Below are 23,330 nucleotides of genomic sequence, written 5' to 3' on the forward strand. Positions count from 1 at the left end.
GCCAACCTCCAAACATTATCACATTGTCATAATATTGTTTCTCTTTTTCTTTTCTACAAATACTATAATGGGCACTGTTCTAAAGAGCTATCATCTCTTGTACCATCTACTAAAACTCATTCTCGTGTTACTCTTCATTTAATTAAGTCTCATCCTTTTTCTGTGACTGTTCTTAAATGCTCCAAAAACTCTTATTCCTCTAGTTTTTTTACTCGAACCTCAATTCTTTGGAATTTCCTCGAAAATCAGTTTTTTTTAATAAAATGTAAAATGAAAACAAAACAATTACCATAAGTTAGAGCTAAACATTCAAAAACGTTAAACATTAACGTTCAAAAAATAACAAACTTATTTTTATATTTTTAGGAGTTGAAAACTTTAGCAACTTATAAATCACAAAATTTATGATTTTTTTGGTATGATATTTGTTGTTTTTAGCAATATAGCGTTTTTAAGAATCGCATTAACATTTCCATTACATCTGTACTTTTACAAAAGTTATAATAAACAAGATCGTTATTATTCAAAACTAAGAATATAATAATAATTAAAACTATAGTAATTGGAAATTTAATGACCATTAATTATGACATAATAAATCTGTGACAGTACTTTTTAAAAATATTTTAAAAATAATGGAAAAATGGTTTTACAAAAAATAAACTAACTTTAAAATCTAAATTTCTGTCTTGAAAGTTTATGAGTTAAGGTCTTAAAAACTGACAAATGCTAGAAAAAAAAAAATTTCTTAAAAGTTAACTTTTTGGTGACATGTTTTGGCATATTTTTTGTGTGATCAACACTTACCATTATAATTATGCACACTATTAGGGTAACATAATGCTATAATTGATTTTGTTATTAAATCAAAAAAATACTAAATACTTTCAAAAATATTTTGGTTATAAAATGACTTTATTTTTGGAATCAAATTATTTTTAAAAATAAAAATCTCAAAAAAAATTTTTCGGTGCTATTGTTAAGCTGTGGTTCTACAAACAAATAGAAAGTTATTGTATTTAAAATCATCGATTGAACGATGGAAGAATATACACCTCAAACTATTTTGTCGACATAAAACGTCAGATCTTTTTTCTTTAGTCGTATTTTATCGATTATCGATGTCACGTACTCAGATTTTGAAGTGATATTAATTGTTTCATTTTACCTTTCTATTCCTGTACGTTTTTTCACCACACTCTTTTAGAGCTTTGTAATTTTGGATACCTGTTGCTTTTTAACATTTGGCTGTTTGCTTAGTTTTACCTGCCCCCTCCTTTTTGGTCTAGGGGAGACCGGGGCTAGTTGGCTCGGTTTTTTCTCTATGAGCTCTGTAGCCCTAACAGTACATTTTTTTAAAAATATTAAAGTGTAGTCTTAAAGAGTATGGATTAGGGTATCTTATAAAATTTGCATTCATTTACGAAAAAAAATTCTTGGGGCCTTTCCGGGCCCTCAAAAAAAAAAAAAAATTTGCTATAAACTATAAAAATGATTATTAATGCACTATTAAGTGCAAAATTAATAGAAATTTTTTTAAAATTAATTTTTGCAACAATTTTATCCCAAAATTTAATATTACTTTTAGCTGGTACCAAATATTTGTCTGTATAAAAGCCAAACAGTAGCCCACCTTTTATCTGTAGAAAAAAAAACTAAAAAAAATTTTTTTTTAATTTTTTTGTAAGAATAAATATTTTCAATATTGTTAAAAATTAAAAAAAAATAATAATAATAATTTTATAAAAATAAATATTTTTTTCCATAGTAAATGCTATGAGCCAACTTACCCCGTGAAAAATTTGTCAACTTACCCCGAAAGCTTTTTTTTTAATAAACAGTCTATAGATCCTGAAAAACGGCAGCTTTGAAAAAAAAGTCTGACTGGATATAGTAAAACAATTGTGACTGGAACTTTTACAATAATTTTTTTCATACGACTAAATATTTTCTTTGTAAAGTAAAAAGGAAGCGATGTTCTAAAAGTTACGTTTTTGTCCAAAAAACGCATAAATCTCAATATCTCCCATGCGCATGCGCGAATCCTGACAATACTACAGTGAATGATGAAATGGTCAATAAGGAAGTTTCTGAGTAATTTTTGTCACTTCCTGATGAAAGGCTCTAAAGATAAACGCAGTTCGCCAACTTACCCCTGCGGTCAACTAGCCCCGGTCTCCCCTACTATGTTATTGGTGAACAATTAATAATAACAACAATTATCATTAATAATTGTTATGCAACTATTTACAATAATTATTAATAATTGTTTATGAATATTTCATTAATAACATAGTACACCAAAGTGGAGGGGCTGGGTAAAAATACAAAAATATTTTGCGAAGTGGTGGAATTTGAACCTCAACACGTGTACAAAATAAACACCTTATCCAAATAAGCTTAATGTGCGCATGGCTAAGAGTCATAAAAATATAATTACATATAAATATAACTATATAATAAAAAAATTATACATAAAAGTATACACATGCATTACATAGACATATTCATAGAGGGCATACATAGATATATTCATATAGGACATTATATACATTAAAATTATACAAATATATTTTATAAACAGATAGTAATTTATATTTTCGCTTTCCTTTTTTAAAAAAAAACAAATAAAATCATTATTTTTAATGTTGACTTAAAACTGCTTTTTTTGTTTGTTTGTTTTGTCTTATCCAATTTTGTTGCTAAAAACAACAACCTCAATAAAGAAACAAAAATAAAAGCACAAATTATTAGTAGTTAAGCAGTACACAAATTATTTACACCATTAAATTTTTTATTTTATTAGTTTTATTTTCTTTGTTTTTGAAACTTAGTTTTTTTGGTAACACCTAATATAATAAAACTTGCAAACAACTGTGACCAGGTTGTTTACAATAAAATACTCATGCTTGGACATGCGAGATAAAAAACCACACGCGTTTTCTGGTAAGGCTTGCTCAGTATAATTTGTATCAATATATATTGATGTTACAGCAAATATATGTGTTATGTATATGTTTTATATATATGTATATATGTATATCATTAATATTATATGTTTTTTATATTATTATAAACATACCTCCATATCAACAAACATGATAGCATCATTAATCGTTGCAACAGAAACGCAGCCACTCCCATTTAACAAAGTGTAATGTTCAAAGGTTCTCATGAGATGAAGAGATTCTGTATCCCCCCAAAAAAGTTAAAAAACATATTGTTCCAAAATTAAAACAGTGATTTATTTTACTAAAAGCAAATGTTTACATTACTAAAAAAATAATATTAGGAAAAGAAAAAACATATTTAGTACTAAATTGCTTACTTAATAATTTCTCAGAACCACCCTTTAAGAGATAGTAAAATATGTGAAAATTTCTTTCACCTGATGCTTGTTGAATAACACGAGACTATTAAAACAATAAAACTTTACACAATATTTTGACTTACTTGATTCTGCTGATACAGAAAGGTTTTTCTTAATTATAAAAGATTATCTTAACTAGATGACTTTGACTAAATTTTTATTAAACTGTGCATTGTTAAGGCATGTAGAAACAAGTCTTTTATATTTTTCTCTTACTAATTTTGAACTTAACTATGCACAAAAAAAAAAAAAAAGAATAATCAAACTCTATTAGACAACTATAAAAATGTTTTTTGGTAATGCTTTTAAATAACAAACTTTATATATAAATAAAAAATCCAAATTAAAGAAATGAAATTTAGTAATAACTCACCTTTTCAAGTAAATCTGAAAATGAAAAAAATATAAAAGTTAAACTTTGTAAAAACTTAAGATATTAAACAATATACAATTCAAGCCAATGAAAATCACACTGCCAGTAAAAAATAAATGTATTCTTACAATTTGTAATGACACCACCAATAGGATAACCTTTGAAATCAAATTCTAAATCCATATACTTTCCCTATATTAAAAAGGAAAATTACACTTATTTTAAAATACAAGAATATTATGATTACAACTTTCACACTCCAGATAAGAGAGATTATGATTTTTCATATTACGAATTAGAGAAGTTACGACTTAAAAAAATTAAAAAAATAATAGTTTACTAACAAATTCCAAAAAAAAAAACTAAAAAAGTTTTACTAACAAATCTGCTGGAGTTATCGTTTCTTGTTGTCTTAGCATTTCCAAAAGCTGTTTAAAAAAAACATAAAAGATTAAATAAAATAATAAAAAATAATAAAAATATTTTCAATAAGATAATAATAAAATAGCAGTTATATATAGTTTACAGTAAATGTTAAACATATTTTGTTTTCGAAGATGCATGATATTGTTTCTACTAAAAAAACAGTGTTTCTTCTGAGATATTTTTCAAAATAAAAAAATATTTTTTACAAAAATTTTGTAATAACATTACAAAAAAATATTTTGTAAAAACATTACAAAAAAATATTTTTTACAAATTCAATAAACTTCTTTTTTAACAAAATCATAATTTAAAAAAATATATATATATAAAAAATAAACTAAAATAAGTACTTCCTAAAATAAAACTAAATAAACATAAAGTTTTTTACTTTTAAAAAAAACCCACAATTTTGTGTTTTCTTTTTGTAAAAAAAATTAAACCTTCCAACACAGGATTTGATTGGAGTAGCTGTTCTTTAACATGTTCTACTTGTGCTTCATGAACTGACACTGACGCCACATATCTCATCACAACTTTGGATGCCTCTTTAAAATAGTTTAAAATCTCATTATATTCATTTGAATTTCAATAAATGTAAATAGATCTTTAAGCAGTTACCAGTTTTTCCAGAGCCGCTCTCCCCAGATATAATAATGCATTGATCTCGATTATAATCTCTCATATTACAATAAGCATCATCTGCCAAAGAATACCTATCAACAAAAGTACATTTTTTTTTTTAATTGCAAATTAACTTTAAACTAATTGCTTGAAAAATAAAACAGAAAAATTTGCATACACATGTGGAGGGCACTCAAACACATTTTTTGTTCGATATTCAGAAATAACATCTTCAGAATATATATTCAATAACTTATAAGGATTTACAGAAACCACAACATCTCCAATATAAGTCTAAAGAAAATCAAAAAGTAATTTTAATAAAATGGTTTAGACAATTACTTTTTTAATTAGTACCTAAAAAAATTATAATCATATTTTTTATTGGTTAATCATGCTTGGCTATCATTTAGGTACCTTAAAAAATGATTTTATTTCTAACAGTGGATTAAACATGTCAACATTACTTTATTTTCAAAAAATTGCAAGAAACCTTCTGCAAGTTTTACCATGAGTGAAAGTCCTAATGGACCTGAATCCACAAGCTTGTGAACTTCTTCATTTCATAAAAAATAATATTTATATAAACGCAGTTCTTTTAGTAATTTTATTTCAAAAATGCTTAGTTTTAATAGTTTATTTAAATTTGAGAAGAGCTCTAACATATGAAAAAGAATTTTTGTGGCCTCTTCCAGAGGGATTGATGAATTGACTGAGATCTCTTCCAGAGGGATTGATGAGTTGACTGAGATCTCTTCCAGAGGGATTGATGAGTTGACTGAGATCTCTTCCAGAGGGATGAGTATAAATTGACAAAGTTTCAAGACACTTGTATTTCATTGTTTGAATATATTCCATAGTTTACCTGTTTTTACAAAAGTTGACAAACTCTTTAATTTTGTTATACTTTTATTTAAAATTGGTTGAAATATATTTACTAAATATTGTGATATTCCATAACTTGGTGTCCTGATTGTTTGTGCTCTTTAATTACACCATATATACATGGCAGTATTGGGTTGTTTGGGTATAAACTTTCATATTACTTTTTGGTAAATCTCCCTTTTATTATTCTATTTTGATACCTAAGTCTATACCCAAGTGACCCAATACTTCTTGGGTATAGACTATCATAGCAGCATGGTTCTTCATTCTAATCGAACACTAGAAATTAAATCATTTTTCAGGTACGTAGATAAAAGCCACAAAAGATTTACCGATAAAAATAATGCTACACGTTTTCAGTAAATATTAAAAAGTCAACTCATTGCCATTAAATACACAACCGAATTGGAAGATAAAAACAAGATTAAATTTTTTAGATATCTAAATAACCAACAATCAAAAAGGTATTTATGATTTGAACATAAATCAAAAAGAAGCAATAACAAATATTCATGTTAAGCACAATTCAAACCATGATCCAAATATCTTAGAAGGAATATTTAAGGGATTTATCCATAAAGCTTTATCAATTTGCTCTGAAAAATTTGTAAATAATTGTAAATCGATTTCCTAATAGATTTATTTGCAGAAAACATATATAAAAAAAAAAATTACAAAACTAATTAAAAATTGCAAATATAGTTGTAAAAAAATGACACTCAAATAATGAAATAGTCTCATTTAACAACAAAGTAACCATACCAACTATATTACAACCATGGATCCCAATATTATCACCAAAACTTCAAAAAATCTTTAGGAAAGCAGGTTACAAGACAGTTTTTAAATATAGTGCAAATCTTAAATCTTTGTTAACCTCGCACAACAAAACAAAAATACCATTAAATAGCTTTCCCAGAGTATACCTAATAGAATGCAAGTGTAAACAAAAATACATTGGCAAAACAAAAACGAAAATAGCAACAAAAACAAATCAACACCAAAAAAATGTATTAGAAGAAAAATGGGACCAATCTGCATATTGGCATCATAAAACAAATGTTCAAGCAATATAAAATGCAAGTAAAAATGTTAAAAATCGAACCTAAAAAATTTGAAAGAAAAGTTGGAGAATTAATTGAAATTCAGTATAACAAATGCAGACCAATAAACAGAGGTAAGAATGAGACAATGGTCAATATATAAAAACACAATTCTGGACGCCATATTTTTTATGCATACTTAATACTAAAGAAGCTGATTTAAAGCGAACTTTAAAGAAGCCATTAAAAAGTTACCATTTGTTTGTAATTAAATGTAATTAATAGTTTGTAATTAAAGCTGAAGATGCTAGTATCAAAAAACTAGCGAAAATTTCTTAAATTAAGAAAAAATAATAATAAAAAATAGAGCAATAATAAATTAAATGATACTAAATTTTTTTTTTTTTTTTTTTTAGATTATTCACCTCCCCAAGGCCCGAGGGGGGCCACTACAGTCGAGGAGGCTACTCATTTTTTTGTGTTTTTATTTTTTAGTTGTTATTCGTGGTGCAACCCTCTCTCAACTCTTTAACTCCAAAACACAAACCTTGCCGAGCAAGGCCGCTGCGCGGAGAAAGTAAGTTGAGCGCGGTACTTCCAGGGACGTGGTGGGAGTCGAACTCCGAACCTCTCGCTTACAAAGCGAGCGCTCTTACCACTACACCACTACCGCATATTTTACCGCAAATAATTTATATATAATATAATATATATAAACTTTCCTTTAGGTGAATATATATGTATATATATATATATATATATATTCACTTAAAGGAAAGTAAGATAATTTTTTAAAAAAGCATGCTATAGAAGAAAGCAATTATAATATTTAAGTTTCTTTTAAAGTAGTTGCAAATGCATTCATTTTAAGTAAAAATTTGCATGCTTTTGTAAATGCAAAAACCATGCTAAAACATAATTACTTTCTTCAATAGCATGCTTATTTAACTTAAAAAAAACTTGTAAAATAAAATAGTAAAAAAATTTGTAAAAAAAAAGTAAATTGAGAAAAGTAATCATGTTATAGCATGGTTTCTTTTAAAATCTTTGAAAATAAGTTTTAAATTTTAGTAACTTTTTTTAATTATAAATATGTGTTTTTTATAATAAATAAAAAACAACCTATCACATAATTATTTGGAAAAAAATTGCTGAAGTAATGCATTTGTTTTGAAAAATTTTAAGCAAGCACTAATGTTTGCATAAGTAAAAGTAAAGAAACGTGACATTCATTTTTCTGTCCTTTTTTTTTAATATCATCGTCAACCCGTCACACCCGGATAGTATTATGGTTTAACTACTCTACATGGTATTTTACGCTGTCACTCTAGGAGGTTATTTAGCAAGTCAATGGTGATAAGTAGTGTATTGCAATCATAGCTGAAATCAATGATGCTGAAGTTCTTTCACCCAAAAGGTCCATATGTGTATTTTAACTGGTTGCAAAGAGACAACACAGACATATTAAAAAAATCTACCCCAAGCCTGCTCTAGCTGTCAAGCACTTTAATTTAATATCAATTAAATTATCTTTTTTTTTTAATGGTTAAGCGAAAAGCAAATAAAATAAACAAATTTAATCATTTTTGGTTAAGTCAATCATTGACATAACTTATCATTTTAAATTCTCCTTAAATAATTAGGTACTTATGTGAATTTAGCAAATGGATTTTTTTGTGTGTTTTATATAAAGTTATTTTTCAAAAACAACTCAAAAATATTTATTATACAGTTGTTGTAAAGTAAAAAGTCAATGAAGAATAGAAGAATAGATGCTGCATTAGCTGATATCAAAAATCTATCTTCTTGATAGATGCTAAATAATCAGCATCTATCTTCTTGATAGATGCTAATGCAGCATCTATCAAGAAGATAGATGTTGCATTAGCTGATATCAAAAGAAATTCTTCAATCAAAACATGCATTCAAATATATGCATTTCATTCTTAACACTAATAGAATGCAAGAATATATATATATGTATATATATATACATGTATATATATATATATATATATATATATACATGTGTATATATATATATATATATATTATATATATATATATATTATATATATATACATGTGTATATATATATATATACATGTGTATATATATATATATATATATATTACATATATATATATATATATTACATATATATATATATATATATATATATATATATATATATATATATATATATATATATATATATATATATATATATATATATATATATATATATATATATATATATATATATATATATATATATATATATATATATATATATATATATATATATATATGTATATATTGGGCTGCCTCAGAATGAAAGAATTTTCATTTTCAAAAACAAAAATATTTATCTCTTTAAATTTGGTGCAAATTATAGAAAATAGGTTTTAAAACATACTGGTCAATTTCTGACCATTCTAGACCCTCGCTCAAGGCTCATTTTTTGTGTGAAAAAAATGTCATTTTTTTTTGTCAAAAATTGCTGATTTCTGTCACGTTGAGGGAGGGTCTAATATAAACCAATTTGGCTGAATTAAAAAAAAAAAAGCGCCTACACTAAACTTGCATAGTTACTGCTTAACTTGCATAGTTACATATTTGAAGGAAAGTTTCCTTGACATTCTTTCATCCCCCTACGCCTGCCATTTCCCAAAATAAAATAAATAGCAAGCCATTACACTTCATGTTCTTTTATTAAACTTTCATATGAATTTATTTTTAAATAAAAAACAATTAATATGAAGCCACTACATTGATTTAAAATTTGAAATTAAAATTTTTGATTTTTAATTTTAAAATTCAAAATAAAAATTTAAGCAACTGAACAAGTATTGATATGAGTTATCAGAAATACAAGATTTAGCGCAATAACAGTTTGAGATCTTCTAAAAAGATTTTTCATATTATCGATAAAGCTACGCCTGCTATTACAGGTATGTGTTGCATAGAAATAAAAATAATGTTCAGTTATCGATTCGGTTTTATGATATTTTGTATTTACTTGAAAAGAAGTCATGGTCACTAAAACACATTTTCATCTCAATATCGACACCAATCACACTATTATACTCTATAAGATAAATAATGCGCGCTTATTTATACTACTTAAATAGTATTGGTAATACTATTTTAATAAAAACCTATATGGTTTAGGAACGCAACTTCCAACGGGTATGGATATCTTGCAACAATTTAAATATTGTCAATCAAATTTGCCAAATGGAATTATAAAAAAGTTCGATATTTTATATTGTCCTCAGAAGTCATACTTAAAGGTTGATAGGTGTCAACTAGTTGATTGTGAATGTATCATGACGAAAATAAAACACCCATAGATTAAAGCAGGGTTTTCAGTTATTATAGACGTAAATATTCAAAAAAAGTTTAAAAAAATCTTGAGCAAAAATATTCTAATTTATTAAAGAATGTCAAAAGAAACTCAAAATAAGATATTAAAATAAAATAGGATTTGAAAAGTTTGTTAAACATTTTTGGATAGGAATTCCAGAACTAAAAGATTTCATTCAAAGTGTCAATGAATCCAATGAATCTAAAATCGAAGATTTACAATTCTTAAAAGATCAAGAAGGTCCAAGAATATATCATTTGGGTCCTCTAGACACTAAACATACTAAGAAAGTAATTTGATTATTTTTTGGTTGCGAGAATTTGCATATTGTAAGTTTTATTTTTTTAAATGTTTAGGCAGTTTTGTGTCAGATCTTAATTAAATGATGCTCTTAAGGTAGATAAACTATTGAGTTACTTTACTATATGAAGTGAAGCATTAGTATATAAAATATTGATTTAACTAACTTTAATTTTTGGACTTTATGTTGACTCTCATCCACAGATTTAGTTTTTAAATAATATACTCTTTATAGTTTGATAAATTTATTAAATATGCTCATATTTTGTGTTTTTATCACTCTAAAAACTTATAACTAATAAATTTATATTTATATAAGGTAAAATCATTAAATATAAAGAAGTGCAAAAAATGCAATGAAAAATGGATCACCAAGTAAAATCTTAAAATTTTACGAAGAAGACGTTAGCAGTAATGATGAACTAAATTCAGATAACTTTTTTGATCTTGACTGACAGGTGAATGGATAAAAAGAAAAAATAAACCAAGTAGTACAAAAATTAACATTCCTCAAAATATTTATTCCGGTAATTTCAAATATTGCTAAAGAAGATATTAAAACAAAAGTACATTTATCTACATTCCCATGTATAATTCATTTTAATGGAAAAACTATATTTGAGACAATTAAAGAAGAGAAACTAAAATGCGAGCGACTAGCTGTACTAGTAAATAGTAATGGCGAATCGCACTTGTTGGGTGTGCCTTCTTTACCATCCTCTTCAGGAGACAATCAATATAAAGGAATAATGCAATTGCTAGATGAATATGGTATTAAATCAAATGTTGGTGGATACAAAGTTACATCTGTTATCTAAACAACTAGATTTTTTGATAAAAGAGGAAGATGTAAAAGTGCAAGTAGAACAAACTGTGGAGTTTATTTGTTGTTTTTATGCTCCATGGTACTTGCAAAGCCACAATCCTATTAAAGCCCCATACCTTGATATTACAGCTCTACATCAAATGACTCTGTATAAAGATGTTTGCCAAGTTAAAGAAGCTGTAGATAAAGTCATTGATTCAATATTATAACACTCTTGGTACTTAGACTCAACTTTAATATCTCTTTCGGTTCTAGATTATAAAGTTCCTGATAAAGATAAAACACTAATCGCTAAATCAATTTTATCTTACAAATTGCCATCTTTAAAGGTATCTGTTTACAAAATTGAAAACAAGCCGAAAGTGGATATCAAAGAGATAATCAGTAGATTATCTCTTTGATATTTGCAGTAAATGGGTTATCAGAGAGAATGCGCAATTGGTTGTCACTTCCACCATCTTTCTGGCACACTCAATCATATTACAACCAGTTTTTAGCCTATGCAAAAACTTTAATTATAGTAAACGATCATGCAGAAAGAAATATAGGCATGATGCAGAAGTTTATTCATAGATACATTAGTGAAGAAGAAAAACAAATGAGACCAGTAACCATAGACAAACTTCATTATGCCATGAAAAAACCTAAAAAAAGCTCCAGCAAGATGACAAAAAAGAATATGGAAATAGGTTTAAATAACATTAATAATTTTAAGAAATTCAAAAGTGATTAGAAAACTTTTTTTTCTTTTGTAGACTTTTTTGTAAGGTAAATAGAAAACCTAGTTTTTATCATAATTGGCGTGAGTAACTTAAAATTTGATTTTGGCGTAAAAACTTGAACCAATTTTTAATTAGTAAAAAAATGAGGAGGGACCGGGGGTAGATAAGGGTGAGGGGAGAGGTAAGGCAAATGTATTACTAATTGAAGTAACAAGCAATTTACAATATTATCAACCCAAAAAATATTTTTATTACACATGGCTGTTGACACCGGGAGGGGGAGGGGAGGGGGCATGCCCCCTCTTCTTTTTTTTTTTTTAAGATACAAAATTGAACACAAGCTGTAGAGTCACATGCATACAACATATAGGATCATCAAACGCACAAGGAAGTCAAATATTCACGATAATGTCATTAGAGAGGATGAATCTCAGTGGAAGGTTGTCCTTGTTGCGGCAGGAGTCGTGCAATTCTTGCAAAACTTTAATAGCACGCTCGCAGCGTTGGTTACTTACCCATGAGTAAGAAATGAATGAACAGATTTTACGCAACCTGATCCGGGTTTCTGGCATCAGAATAAACGCAAGGGCTAGAATGGCACGAAAATTCCAGCGTGCGTTACTGATGTTTGGGATCTGTTTGAAATTCACGAAGGGATCTCATTCCTCTTAGTTAAGTGAAGGAAGACACGAGTGAGGTGGTAGAGAAACTTCATGTCATCTCTCCATCTCAGTTTTACCGTTGCTGAAGGCTGCTTTCAATTTATCGTAATTGCTCATCAAATCCTGCACAAAGAAATACTAAATGTTTGGTGATTTAGTCGACACATGGAGCTCATTGTCTATGACAACGCAAAGAACGCGGTCTAGCACATGGTACTGGCAATTGATGAACTTGGGTTTGGGGTGACCTTTCTCTTCGAACATTTGCTGCAGCCGAACAACAATGCCTGGTTTCTTGCCGGTATTCACACTTGTTGTGTTGGCAACAATTATCACAACTGATCCCCACAGATTGAACTTCTCTAACACATCCTGGAGTCCTTTTGCAATTGTTTAAGCTTTCCTATCTTTCAATTTTAGCGCAGTCAACTTAATTTATTTAGATTCATTTTTGAGGACCACGGCCTGATATTCAAAGCCCTCAATGTGTTTGCTGTCAAATTGTATGGTCCACTTCTCCGGATGAAGCATGCTCACCAAGTCTTTCTTCACCTAAGCAGCTCTCATGTAGATAGCCTTATTGATTGCTGATTGACATGGGGTTGGGATTTCAATGTCCTCACCCAGAAAGCTGGAGGCACACCACTGCTGCTTCATATGATGACAGCTTTAAATATGTAACAAGACGTCTTCCAATCCCTGTTGGGTTATGCTTCCTTTTGCTCATTGATGCTGCATTGTCATCCTCCCAAGGACTGTCTGTACTGTTCTTGGATAAGTCCGTGCTACTTTCAGAACAATCAGGTAGCCCTAAGCTGGTAAGTGTAGACACAGTCGCTTCCATCGCCTTCTTTCGCTTGGATGGGTGGATGGTATTGGCACTAGCAGGTTTGCCAGTCGAACAAACTAATGTGACCTTTGCTCTCAATTTGCAGTTTGTTGAGGTTCTCATCCTCTAGGCACAACAATTCGCCTTTCATCTTGGTCATGTCAAACAGTTCATTCAATGAATCAAAGTTTTGTTTTTTTCTGCAGCGCTCGTAGTCTTGCAGAAGTTTTGCTAGTTTTAAACAAATGGCTTGATCAGATATATGTGGGAAGTTCAACGTTTTGCTCCATAGATCTTTAAGCTCTACAGCAATTAAACCGATCCTCTCTCTCCATTCTTTGGCAGTAAATTCAAGAAATTTGAAGCATCCAATGACGTGGTTTTTCAGGGATATGCGACTCTGTTCGCTCAAGGGTGCTTCATAAATTGCCACGTTGCCTCTTCTTGATAGGGCTTGAACCAGGACTAAGCTCTTTGTCCAGGTTTCCTTGTTCTTCTCCGTATTAGAAGAGCTCTTCTTAATACTTCTTTAACTGAAATAGGAAAGGCCTTAACGTCAATAGTAATTATATAACAAATTAAAGAAACTGTTATTAAGTTTTCAATCAAACTGCGATTGTTAATATATATTTTATTTCAAAAGAAGCAAATAAAGATTATAGAAAATGAAAAAGGCAGACACTAATAAAATATTATATGATCAATTATAATTTGCGAAAGAGTTCAATGTAACTTACCAAATAAAACAAGGATCTTTTTATACTTAAACTATAGAGAATGCGCAATAAATAAAATAAGGCAATAATAATGTTGACACCAATTTAAGATACTTAAAACTCAACAACCCGTTTTGAAGATCACAATTATATACCAGTTTATAGCAGACTGCAAAACAGCTGAAGAAAATTTTAGAACTCTTCAGTAGTTTACCAAGAATTATGTCACCGTAACGTCACTGTCCTGGCTTAGATTCTGGCAGAACAGCATTACATAATGTTCTAGAAAAGTCTTTACACTTTTCTGCTACATAAATTATTGCACAAGTCGGTTTCATGATTTATGTTATATACAATATATATATATATATATATATATATATATATATATATATATATATATATATATATATATATATATATATATAAATATATATATATATATATACATATATATATATATATATATATATATATATATATATATATATATATATATATATTTATTATATATACTGTATATATATATTTTATTATACATACTGTATATATATATATATATATATATATATATATATATATATATATATATATATATATATATATATATATATATATATATATATATATATATTGTTAATACAATTACATAAAATGCTAAAATGCCAACATAAATACCATTTCAAAGTGGTTTGTACATGACCTTTCTCAATATTATAATGGAATAAACATCATTTAAGTCATTAATCAATATTATAATGGAATGAACATCATTTTAGTCATCAACCTAAAATATATATATATATATACCACTAATTAGATTTGAAAGTAACTGGAAGAGAAAAAATAAAGGTTGTAGAGCAAGATAATGATTGACAGATGACTTAAAGGATTGCAAATTATATGAATCAGGAAAGCAAGATGAAGGAAGCGAATTCCAAAGAGCTGATGTTCGAGGAAAAAAACTAGACAAATAAACGCTATAATAAGTGCTTGGAGCACTTTAAAACAGTCACAGAGAAAGGATGAGACTTAATTGAATGACGAGTAAAACAAGAATGAATTTTAGTAGATGGCACAAGAAATGCTAGCTTTTTAGAACAGTGCCCATTATAGTAATTGTAGAAAAGAGAAAGAGAAGCAACATTACGACGATGTGATAATGGTTGGAGGTTGGCTGCAAGAGCAGGTCCAACTATGTTTACAATGCGTTTTTGCATGCGTTTTTGCCTAAAAGAGAAAGGGCATCATTAGAAGATCCGCCCCAGAAATGGCAACAGTATTCCATACAAGGCCGGATTTATTATTCAAAGTGTCGAGCTCGATAAAGAGATGCAACCCTAGCAGATGCTAATTTTGCAACTGATTTGATATATGGTTTACAAGAAAGATTGGAAGTAAGAGTTAAATCTAGAAGATGAAGGGTAGATGACTCATCGAGTACATCACTGTTCATAAATATAGGAAGATCTAAATTGCGATAACGATTGGCTGAAAAAATTGAGTTTTATCTGTATTGAAGTTCACCAGCCACTGAGAGCCCCATGCTGTAGCAGAAGTAAGATCCTTTTCAAGCTCAAATGCCCCCTCCAAGCAACCAGAGAGTGTTGGTTTCTTATCACGACAAGTATAAATGGTAGTATCATCAGCAAACAATGCCACCTTAGATGTGAGAATATCTGGAAGATCGTTAATATAAATTAAAAAGAGTATAGGGCCAAGGATAGAACCTTGAGGAACCCCTGAAGTTACAGAATAAGAAGAAGAGTGCTGTCCATCGAGGACAACCTTTATACTACGATTGGAAAGGAAGGATTCAATAATCTTAAAGATGTTGCTAGATACACTATAAGAAGAAAGCTTATGGAGAAGACCAGCATGCCAAACTTTATCAAAAACTTTTGAAATGTCAAGAGCGATGACCTTAACCTCTCCACCTTTATCTAATGCACAATAAAACCTATCAGTTATTACTGTTAGCAAATCAGCTGTAGAACGAGAAGATAAAAATCCATATTGATGGTCAGAAAGTAAGTTATTAGATTCAAGATGAGAAATTAAGTGTTTGTTAATTAAAGATTCAAAAACCTAGCTTATGATAGGAAGAAGACTAATGGGACGGTAGTTAGAATCAGATTGCTCTCCAGAATTTTTGAAAATAGGTATAACAGGTGCCTCTTTCCAGCAGGCTGGAAAACAAGACTCTGATAAGCACTTGTTGAATAGTTTTGAGAGTATAGACAATAGCTCCGGAGAACACTTATGCAAGACAATAACAGGTATGTTGTCCAGGCCACAAGCTGTAGAAAAATCTAGGCAGGAAATCTCTTTAGATACAGTAGCTTGAGATATACGAATGTCAAGCAATGGATCAACCTGTTTGTTGGCAATATCAGGTAGAACGCAACTAGTGGAATCAAGAGATGATATTGATGAAAAGTTTTTAGCAAACAATTCAGCTTTTCTTTAGGTGAGGTGACAAAGTCTGAACCATACAAGAGAGGTGGAATTAAAGATTCGTCCTTATTATTATTACTATTAAAAATTCTCCAGAAGTCACAAGAGCCTAATTATTGAGATGAGATACAAGATTTTATGACCTGAGAATAGCGGGCTTTAGCGTTAGAAGAAACTTTTTACAATGGTTTCTAGCAGTAATAAACAGACATCTGCTTTCCGGAGAATTGTTTTGCTGATAAATATGGGAGTAACGGTTTCAATTGGCAATTGCAGCAGCACAGTGTGAGGAAAATCATGGAGGAGAGTGAGGCTTGACCTGGAATCGTCGAGAGGGAACAAAAAATTCCATGCCAGCCTGAATCCACAAAGCTATGTAAGAAACACACTTGTTGACAGGAAGACAAAAGATTTCTACCCAAGAGCCATCACGAAGAAAATCACGGAAAGAATCCCAGTCAGCTTTACTGTAGTTGTAAGAGGTAGAATAATAAGGGGAAATCAGGTGATGAAAAAGAATGAGATATTAGTTTTAGAGAGATCAAACTGTGATCAGAAGCACCTAAGGGTGAATGTAGAGAAACTGAGCACTGACTAGGATCAGAAACAAGACATAAGTTGAGTAAAGCAGGTAAATGATTTGGGTTGTCTGGAAAGTGAATTGGAAAGTTGACTATTTGAGAAAAGCAAAAGTTGTGGGCTTTAATGCCTGCAGAATCACTGACACTAGAGCAAAGCCATTCAGTGTGGTGAGCATTAAAGTCACCGACAACAACAATATTAGTTGATGGATAAAGAGAGAGGGCTTGGTCAATATGATCAGAAATAACATCAAAAAGAGTGCAGTCTTGAGATGAAGGAGAGTGATATAGAACAAAGAGAAAAGCAATAGAGTGAAGTGGTGCTAAACAAAAGCACATAAAAGAATAATCTGTGGATTCAAACCTATTTTCATGTGAAATGGGTGAATTCTTACGAATGTAAATGCCTAGGCCAAGCATGTGACTATTGGAGCACTTACAAATTAAAGGAAGATAACCATCAACACTAAGATCGCAAGATAAGACAGCTAAACTCAAATTAGTCTCACAAAGAGCAAGTAGGTCTAGTGAATTTTGCAAGAGATAAGAATCAACAGAAGAAAAGTTACTTCGAAGACCACGAATATTAGTCAATGATTGAAGAACTTGACTCAAAGTATAGATAGTACTCAGAACACTGTTTTTTTTTTAATTTTAGGACCCCATTGAAAAGTAAACTTAATTGAGCTGTTACTAAATATTGGAATAATGCTTTAAAATTTTAATGATTTACTTTTTTTCATCAATTAACATCATTTAAACATCTAGCCACTTAATTATTAAAAAATATTTTTTTTGAACTGGTCTAACATATATATATATATATATATATATATATATATATATATATATATATATATATATATATATATATATATATATATATATATATATATATATATACATATATATATATATATATATGCACTTATATAAAATAACTAACAGATATGAAATTTTTTTAAAGTACAAAGGTATTTGAAATTTGGCGGACAAATAAAACAATTCTTTGTCAATCAAAAATGTGAAGGATATAAAATAGATAAAGGTATAAAATAACTGACATGTTTTAACTTTTACAAATTTTATCAACTTATTACCATAAAAAATTGAAAAAAAAATCTCACATAAATAATGCATTTTTCATATCGTTTCTTCAAATTTTGTAGTAAAGAATTTTCTGTAAGCGGATCTAACAATATCATATCAGCAATACCAACAGCATTTTCTAATGATGCCATTACAACTCAATTTATTCAACTTTTTGTTAACCTGTCAAAATAAAAGCTTTGCTGCAACAAAAATACATTTACTTATGTATAAATTAGTCTATATTTAACATAAACAAATATAATGATTTCTAAATAATAAAAATAATATATATATATATATATATATATATATATATATATATATATATATATATATATATATATATATATATATATATGTATATATGTATATATATATATGTATATATATATATATATATATATGTATATATGTATATATATATATATATATGTATATATATATATATATATATATATATATATATATATATATATATATATATATATATATATATATATATATATATATATATATATATATATATATATATATATATATATATATATATATTATGTATACATATGCACTCCAATGAGTAAATTACAAAAAGCATTTAAATTATAGAAAGCATGTTTTATAAAATTCAATGTAAAAGTTAATAATTTATGACAAAGCATTTTACTTATATTCAACACATTCAATAATTATAAAACAAATATTCAATATTAATTTTAGTAATCTCAACATTAAATTTAATCCTAAAAACATCAAAAGTAGAAAAACATAACACAATTATTTATTATAGTAAGTAGAAAAACAGTCTGACAAATATTTCCACTTAAAACTATACAAAACTAAAATAAAACATATAGGCCCTTAAAAAGTATGTTTTAATAATATCTTCACAATAATTTTTATAATACTTTCTTTTGATAAAAAACAACCCTTTCATTTTTTAGAAACCATCATTACTAAATTTCAATTTATACATTTAAATTACATGCAAATGCAAATGTTATATGCTATTAACTTTAACTACACTAATAGCACAGAATTGTTTCTAACATAAATGTAATTAACACATGCACTATAAAGAGAACAATTAAAATTTATCAAAACCAAAAGATTAATTTACTATTAAGTGTTTACACAAGAGTTCCTTAAGAAAGACAATTTTTTGCTAATATAAATCAATGGCAAATATGGAATTAAAAAGCAAATATTCTTTGATAGGGGGTGTAAACATTTAGAACTGTACAAATATTATGATATCATAACACTTAATAAAGGTAATTGTTAAAATTGTCAGCACTAGCCCACAGTTTTTCAAGTCATTAAAAACAAAAAATAATTTTTTAAAAAAAAAGGTTATTGTAAGCACAGTTAAAAAAAAAGTTATGAAATCACCTTTTTCATTTAAACATGCTAACCTATTGTACTTAACTTGAAAAAATTTATTTCAATGTATACAAAATATATATATATATATAAATAGAAAAAATATATGAAAGTTAAATAAGAATATTTTTTTGTTTTGTTGTACAAAAAATATTTTTTAACTTGTTTTTATTTAGTTCAACCATGTTAAATCTATAACATCTACATATAAACAGTACATGCATTGATATATAAATTATGCATTTAAATATTTAAATTGCAAATCATCAAAATCGATTTAAATAGATAAATAAAATGTTTTTATAAAAATAATTTTGTGTTTTGAACTGAAAAATATACAAAAATAAATTAAAGATAGCAATTACTGAAAGTTTGAAAAACAAAATCTGAAAATTTGGCATATATTTCAAATGAGCTACTTTTAATCATAAGCAACAGTGTACAATTTTAACCATACAAAAATACTCATGAGCATGCTGTTAAAATTGGTTTAAATACACAGTACCATGCTGGGGTAGATATACAGTATCTGCAAAATGTAGTAGTACGCTAGGGTTGTCGATGGTATATTAAAAAAAAATTAGTTCATTTGAAAAAAAAAAAAAAAAAACATCTAAAAAACTAATTTTTTAAAAGAAAGTTTGCGGACTTTTCGAAGGATTTTTCATATTTCGATATTTCCAACTTAAATAAATGGTGATACTCTAAAAAAAAATATAAGTAAAAAAAAAAAATCCTGACCATCTTTAAATCATAAAAAATTTCTAAAATAAAGTTACCATTAAAAGTGAAACAAACAATCCCACTCCGCCAATAGATCGACAAAAAGTTATAAACCAATCATTTTCAATAAGGGAAAGGCAACTTAGACAACCTGATATATCTCGATAACATTTTAACTAAAATATTAAACAAAAAAATTAGTAACCTGGTTATTAGATTATAAAACAATTCTTGCTCATAGTAAATTTACAGCACTAACACATGTCATATACATCTATATCTCTCTCTATCTATTTATATATATATATATATATATATATATATATATATATATATATATTTATATATACATATGTGTGTGTGTGTGTGTGTGTGTGTGTGTGTGTGTGTGTGTGTGTGTGTGTGTGTGTGTGTGTGTGTGTGTGTGTGTGTGTGTGTGTGTAAAAAGAGAAAATAAAGATATCAAAATTTCTGTATTTCATGTTATCTTTTTGTATTCTTATTACCCCAAAACTAACAAAAGGATGTTATTGTTGGTTGAAGAAATAGAAATTACCTTAAAATTTAAAAAAAATGTAGACATCTTGAATTAAGGTTCAATTAATTTTAACTTTCCGCAGCCAACAATAGCACCCTTTAGTTAGTTTTAGGGATATAAGATTATATTATGTGTGTGCCTGTGTATGTGTAAAAAATTGAAATAACTGCCAGGCATCACTGTCTCATTGGACTATTTTCAAGACCTACTAGAGAGAAGCAATTAACTATTTTCAAAATTTTCAAATTATTCATTTTGTCAATAAAGTGAACAGCGGTTGGTTGTCTCCTAAGATGAGCTTAACCAAAAAACAATCTGAGCTGTTTTAATGTCTGGTACCTATTTTGATCCCATTTTTATTTTCATAAACTTTTTTTTTTTTTTGTCTGAAAGATTAAATCAAATCAGTAAACATAAAATATTAGGTATTTCAATTTTCAATCACTTATAACAGGTCTAAAAATGATACTTTTTGCAAACCCGGACCGGCAAATTATAAGATTTAACAGGGGTTGATGGCCAGGACTGAAAAAATTTATAATATTTTATATATTATAATTTTACACTTACATTTACTACTCATCAAACACTGGCATATGTTTTTATATTTTTAAACTCTAATTTACTTGCAACAAGGTTGAAAGGAACCACTATTAAGTTATGACTTACTTTAAAATAGAGGATAAAGTTAAAAAGCTAGGAAATGGTTAACTGATTTATGAAATAGTTAATTGATTATATTTTTTGCAGTAAATTGATGACTTTTGTTGCCTAACAAAAATTGTGGCCACTGCAAGTCTTAGGCTGTTACAGAAGAAAATTTTACACAAGAAAGATCAGATTAAAAATTGGCTGCTTGTTCTAATCTGTCTAAAATTATGCCTCCTTTTCATGTCTTGTTAGAGTCACACCAAACATCCCTCTTATCATCTTGTCTTTTGGCAAATACTACACTATATAAATTCTAAAGTTATATATAAGTTATATAAACATGTAATGATATTGTATGCCAGCATCTAAATAAATAGCAAGCATATATGTTTATATCCATATTATATATGCATAAATGCGCATCTTTTCATAGGTCTGATTTTTCATGGGTCTGATCTTTTTACTTCTCCCTAGAATAGGGCAGGAATAGGGAGTTAATTGGAAAGAACTTTATTTCTAATTTGACTCTTGAATCTAATGGCCATAATCTTGCTGTCATATCAGTTAAACAGATTAACCCATTGTTATACATCAAATCACTCTGGCTTCCAATGCTAAAGTTATTTCTCAATTAATTACTTCTACAGTTTGCGCTTCAGACAAGATTTCCATCATAGTCTTAAAAAAGCGTTCTTCAACTTTTTTTTTTTAGACAACTTGACTACGCTTTTATATAGTAAATATTGTTATTGGTTTAGTGTATTGTTAACTTACTGAATTTTTTAACTAAATTTTTAGGAGCCTATTTAAAACTTTTTTTTCAAGTTTTTAAACACATTTTTCAAACAGAGCAATCATTATGATCATTATCTCTAGTAATTTGTATTAACATTGGAAATTGGGCAATATAATAGAAACAATTTCAGACATACATCAAATGCCGTAAATATATTTATAAAAGAAACCCTATTATTCTTTTATTTAATTTATTCCGCCATTACAAAATTTGTTAATCAAATAATATATCTTACAAATAAATAGCATTTTATTTTCTTATTTTCCTATTATATAACCATTGAGAAAAAATGTCAAATATAGCAAAAACATTTTTAAAAGCGAAAAGACAACAAAATGAATAAACGTAAGAAAACTTAAGAAAGTTAACAAAACTTCTTATAGTTCTAGCGTGCATAGCAAATTAGTTTCTTAATTATATGGACTGATAAAAATTGTGAATAAACTGCATATCAAAACTCTCAAATGTTGTTAAATTTTTATAAAAGATAATATGTTTTTTTTTATCAACTTGTATCAAATTCGGTAGCTAAAAACAACAACCACTCTAAAAAAAAGAATACAAATGTTTTATAAAAAAAAATTTATTTTCTCTTTTTAATTATTAAATTTTCTAGCTTATTTAATTAAAACTTGATATTTCATTACAATTTTGTTTCCGTTTTTTAGGATTGTTTTTTTTTTCTCTGTAGATAAGTTTAGGTTTTTGCAGCGAATTATTGAAACACCTTATAAGTTAAAAGATGCGAACTGCAATGGTCAAACCCTTGTAAACTTTAAGCTCCAACAAAACTCAGTTATTTATTGCAAACAACTATTGCAATACTGTCAACATTCCTATATTGATGAATGGCTACCCTCTCACTGAGTTTCTTCTTTACACATTCTTAGATTATTGTTCACTATTGACCTCTCATGGAAACCATATATACAATCAATTACTAAGTTAGCATTTGCTAAGATTGTTTCT

The 23,330-nt window shown here is 27.8% G+C and overlaps 1 protein-coding gene across 1 annotated transcript in view; it reads right to left on the reverse strand.

The window, feature by feature from the left end:
* LOC100212949 (unconventional myosin-Ia) overlaps positions 1-23,330 on the reverse strand; it is a 68,075-nt gene that overhangs the window by 40,965 nt on the left and 3,780 nt on the right. The window contains exons 5-14 of the mRNA XM_065810746.1: positions 20,433-20,552; positions 18,309-18,453; positions 4,969-5,084; positions 4,788-4,882; positions 4,610-4,714; positions 4,125-4,171; positions 3,872-3,935; positions 3,744-3,757; positions 3,329-3,413; positions 3,083-3,189 (exon numbers count right to left, since the gene is read on the reverse strand). Of these exons, the coding sequence (XP_065666818.1) occupies positions 3,083-3,189; positions 3,329-3,413; positions 3,744-3,757; positions 3,872-3,935; positions 4,125-4,171; positions 4,610-4,714; positions 4,788-4,882; positions 4,969-5,084; positions 18,309-18,422 (747 nt within the window). The 5' untranslated portion in view covers positions 18,423-18,453; positions 20,433-20,552. The remainder of the gene's footprint in view (positions 1-3,082; positions 3,190-3,328; positions 3,414-3,743; positions 3,758-3,871; positions 3,936-4,124; positions 4,172-4,609; positions 4,715-4,787; positions 4,883-4,968; positions 5,085-18,308; positions 18,454-20,432; positions 20,553-23,330) is intronic.

The sequence above is a fragment of the Hydra vulgaris genome, chromosome 11, assembly GCF_038396675.1.
Source record: "Hydra vulgaris chromosome 11, alternate assembly HydraT2T_AEP".
Taxonomy (NCBI): domain Eukaryota; kingdom Metazoa; phylum Cnidaria; class Hydrozoa; order Anthoathecata; family Hydridae; genus Hydra; species Hydra vulgaris.